The sequence below is a fragment of the Meleagris gallopavo genome, unplaced genomic scaffold, assembly GCF_000146605.3.
Source record: "Meleagris gallopavo isolate NT-WF06-2002-E0010 breed Aviagen turkey brand Nicholas breeding stock unplaced genomic scaffold, Turkey_5.1 ChrUn_random_7180001845249, whole genome shotgun sequence".
Lineage (NCBI taxonomy): Eukaryota > Metazoa > Chordata > Aves > Galliformes > Phasianidae > Meleagris > Meleagris gallopavo.
Genome location: NW_011113450.1, coordinates 1 through 3,586, shown reverse-complemented (window position 1 = coordinate 3,586; position 3,586 = coordinate 1). Strand labels below are relative to the sequence as shown.

Here is a 3,586-nt window from a genome sequence, read left to right as displayed (position 1 = left end):
ACCCCATCCCACCCCATCTCATCCCATCTCATCCCATTTCATCCCATCTCACCCCATCCCACCTCATCCCATCCCACCTCATCCCATCCCATCCCATCTTATCCCACCCCATCCCTCCCATCCTGGAAGCCCCTGGAGCGGCCGCAGCCCCCCTTGGCTCTGGAGCATCATCTCAAGGCTCCCTGCTGTCGCTGCTCCGCCGCCCCACGAGGTGTTGTTCTCCGACTCCACCCACGTGCAGCTGAAGCTCTGCTCTTCCCTTTCTGCTTCCAGAAATCGTCGATGGCAACGCCAAGATGACGCTGGGCATGATCTGGACCATCATCCTCCGGTTCGCCATCCAGGACATTTCCGTGGAAGGTAAAGGCCTGCAGGTTGCCTGCCCGAGTTTGAGGCACGGCGCGGGGCTGATGGCACCCCTTTGCAGAGACCTCGGCCAAGGAGGGGCTGCTGCTGTGGTGCCAGAGGAAGACGGCGCCCTACAAGAACGTCAACGTGCAGAACTTCCACATCAGGTGGGGGCGGCCCGGCGTGGGGAAGGGCTGCGAGCCGCGCGCAGCGGGACTAACGCCGCCTTCTGTCTCGCAGCTGGAAGGACGGACTCGCCTTCAACGCCTTGATCCACAGACACAGGCCGGAGCTGATCGAGTACGACAAGCTCAGGAAGGTGGGTGGGACAGCGGGCAGCGCCAGCCGCCCTCCGCTCTTTTCTCTTCCGATGCTGAGCCGTGAGCCGGAGGTGTGCGGAGCCCCGCGCTCGGCCGCGCCGCTTCCGGGTGAACCTCCAGCACCGCCCCCCCTGTGCAGGACGACCCCGTCACCAACCTGAACAACGCCTTCGAGGTGGCGGAGAAGTACCTGGACATCCCCAAGATGCTGGACGCTGAGGGTGAGCTGCTCATCCGCACGCACAGCGGGGCGCATCCCGTCCACGCTGGCGCCGCGTGCCGGGCCTCCTAACCATCTTTGCCCACACAGGAGCATTCAGCTGCCCGCCGCCTGCGGGATCCACGCTGCGCCCCGGCCCCGGCGTGGTGAGCGGCTCCGGCCGGCGGGGAACGCTGCCCTCTCGTCCTAACGCTCTTGTTCGCTTGCAGACATTGTCAACACAGCTCGCCCCGACGAGAAGGCCATCATGACTTACGTGTCCAGCTTCTACCACGCCTTTTCAGGGGCTCAGAAGGTACCGGGGCCGCTCCGTCCCGCCGCAGCCGCAGCGCCGCACGCTCACGCCTTTCTCTTCCAGCCGGCCGTTGCCTCTCGCTGACTGGGAACCAGACCTCGGCTCGTTCACACGGGTTTTAGGGTTGCTCGCCTTCCCGTAAGGCGATGCCGGGCCGCGGCACGGGGCAGGACGGCTCGTATGGAAGCGCAGCCGCAGCCCCTTTGCGCAGGGCTGAGAGATTCAGCGGCGGCAAACGTAACCCGTCAGCCAGCTCCGGTCCGGGCCCCAGTGCTTCTCTCTGCCGCTGCATGCGCCGAGGGCTCCCGGGTCGCCAGCTGCTCCTTCACGCTTTCTCCTCCGTCTCTCTTTGCGCAGATATTGTAGGCACTCTCAGGCCCGATGAGAAAGCCATCATGACATACGTTTCCTGCTTCTACCACGCTTTCTCTGGGGCTCAGAAGGTGAGCTTGGCTGGGGCAGCTTGGGGGCGACGCTGCGAACGCTGCACGGCTTCTGGGCGAGGGGACGCAGGCGGACGGAGCCCTGCGAGGGTCGGCAGAGGGCAAAGCAAATCCCTGCTGGGCCGGGACGCTCACCGTCAGCCGTCTTGGCCTCGGCGCCGTCCCGCTGAGCGCAGCCTCTCCGTTCTCAGCCTTCTTTAATGGAAGGCTGGGGCCGCGGCCGTGAAAACCCGGCTGGCGGAGGTGGTGCTGCCTCCTCCTTCCGCAGAGCTTTGCTCCGTCAGCCCCGTTTGGGCTCGGAGAGGAGCCCACCGCCTGCCCAGGTTCCCTCCCTGCTTCCCTCCCTGCTTCCCTCCCTGCTTCCCTCCCTGCTTCCTTGCTTGACACCCAAAGCGCCGCTCGGACCCGTTGTGGGCAGCTCCAGGCGCCACCGAGCCCCGGGCTGGAGCAGCAATTACCGCTGAGCTCGTTAATTAGAGGTGTCGGGAGACAAGCGAGCCTCTCAGGTGTCCGTGGCTCACGAGCGGGTCAGAGATCTGCGCAGCTCTGGGTCACGGTGCGTCGGGGGGCCTGGCTTCAGAGCCACAGCAGTGCCGCCTCAGGGCTGGGCAGCATCCCTGGGTGCCGCTCAGCACCCAGCAGGAGCAATGGGTGGGAGAAGCCCTCCCCGGCTCCTCGCCAGTGCCTGTGGGTGGGTGCTGTGCGTTCAACCCCAGCCCTGCTGTGTTCCAGGGGTGTCCAGCTCTGTGCCCCCCCCCCCCACGGTTCTGCGCCTCTCCCTCGCAGCTGCCCTGGGTCCCACCTTTCGTTTTCACCCTGCTTGTTTTCTTTTCCTTTCGCGCCACCTCATTCCCAAGCTCCGTTTCTCCTCTCCCCATCCTTCTGTAGACCCTCTCCACTCTTTCTGGCTTTCAACTCCTCCTCATCCCGGTGCTCAGCCCCCAGCCTTTCCTTTCTGCCCGTTCCTCACCCACCCAACCCCGCGCAGCGAAGAGCCGCCTTCCCTGGAGAGCAGAGGAAGATGAGGATGTGCTCAGAGATGGGTAACGAGCTGCCCGGGCAGGGATCCGAGGGCACCAAGGCTGTGCCTGGGGTTGCCGCGCTGCTGGGGCTCTGACACCGCGTCCCCTTGCTGCCGGCGCAGCTCCGGGCGCTTCGTCCCAGGGCCAGAGCAGGAGCCCAGCGCTCGGGGAGCTCTCAGCTCTCAGCTGCTTCCAAGCCTCCTCCGCGAAGCCGAGCTGCTGGAGCCACCCGGGAAGGGTGCTGGGAGGGGGTGAGCGGGTGGGCGCCCGTCCGTGCGTCCCCATCGCCCTCTGCTCCTCTCCTCCAGGCGGAGACGGCGGCGAACCGCATCTGCAAAGTGCTGGCGGTCAACCAGGAGAACGAGCACCTGATGGAGGACTACGAGAAGCTCGCCTCCGACGTAAGCTTGGGGGCGACCCCCGCCTGCTCCTTAAACCCAGCACCTCCCCACCGTGGCAAATCCCGAACCCAGCCCCAAACCCCGCACCCCGCAGCTCCTGGAGTGGATCCGGCGCACCATCCCTTGGCTGGAGGACCGCAGCCCCCAGAAAACCATCCAGGAGATGCAGCAGAAGCTGGAAGACTTCCGTGATTACCGGCGCGTCCACAAACCCCCCAAGGTGCAGGAGAAGTGCCAGCTGGAGATCAACTTCAACACGCTGCAGACCAAACTGCGGCTGAGCAACCGGCCCGCCTTCATGCCCTCCGAGGGGAGGATGGTGTCGGTGAGCGGAGCTGGGGGAACGGTGGGATGGGGGGGTGCTGCTCCTGCTGGCTGAGGACCCCAGACCCTCCCCATGGGAAGCTGGATGCAAGGAGGGGAGCCAGAGCCACTCCCAGTGCCCCCAGACCCTCGCCATGGGAAACTGGATGCAGGAGGAGAGCCAGACCCTCTCCCAGTGCCCCCAGACCCTCCCCATGGGAAACTGGATGCAGG

General features: G+C 65.6%; 1 protein-coding gene across 1 annotated transcript in view; it reads left to right on the top strand.

The window, feature by feature from the left end:
* Positions 1–3,443, top strand: part of LOC100547916 (alpha-actinin-4) — a gene marked incomplete at its 5' end in the record, with an annotated part of 6,396 nt that extends 2,953 nt beyond the window's left edge. The window contains 7 exons of the mRNA XM_031557528.1: positions 274–360; positions 428–515; positions 589–667; positions 808–889; positions 1,098–1,183; positions 2,957–3,049; positions 3,144–3,443. Of these exons, the coding sequence (XP_031413388.1) occupies positions 274–360; positions 428–515; positions 589–667; positions 808–889; positions 1,098–1,183; positions 2,957–3,049; positions 3,144–3,428 (800 nt within the window). The remainder of the gene's footprint in view (positions 1–273; positions 361–427; positions 516–588; positions 668–807; positions 890–1,097; positions 1,184–2,956; positions 3,050–3,143) is intronic.
* Positions 3,444–3,586: the final 143 nt, after the last annotated feature.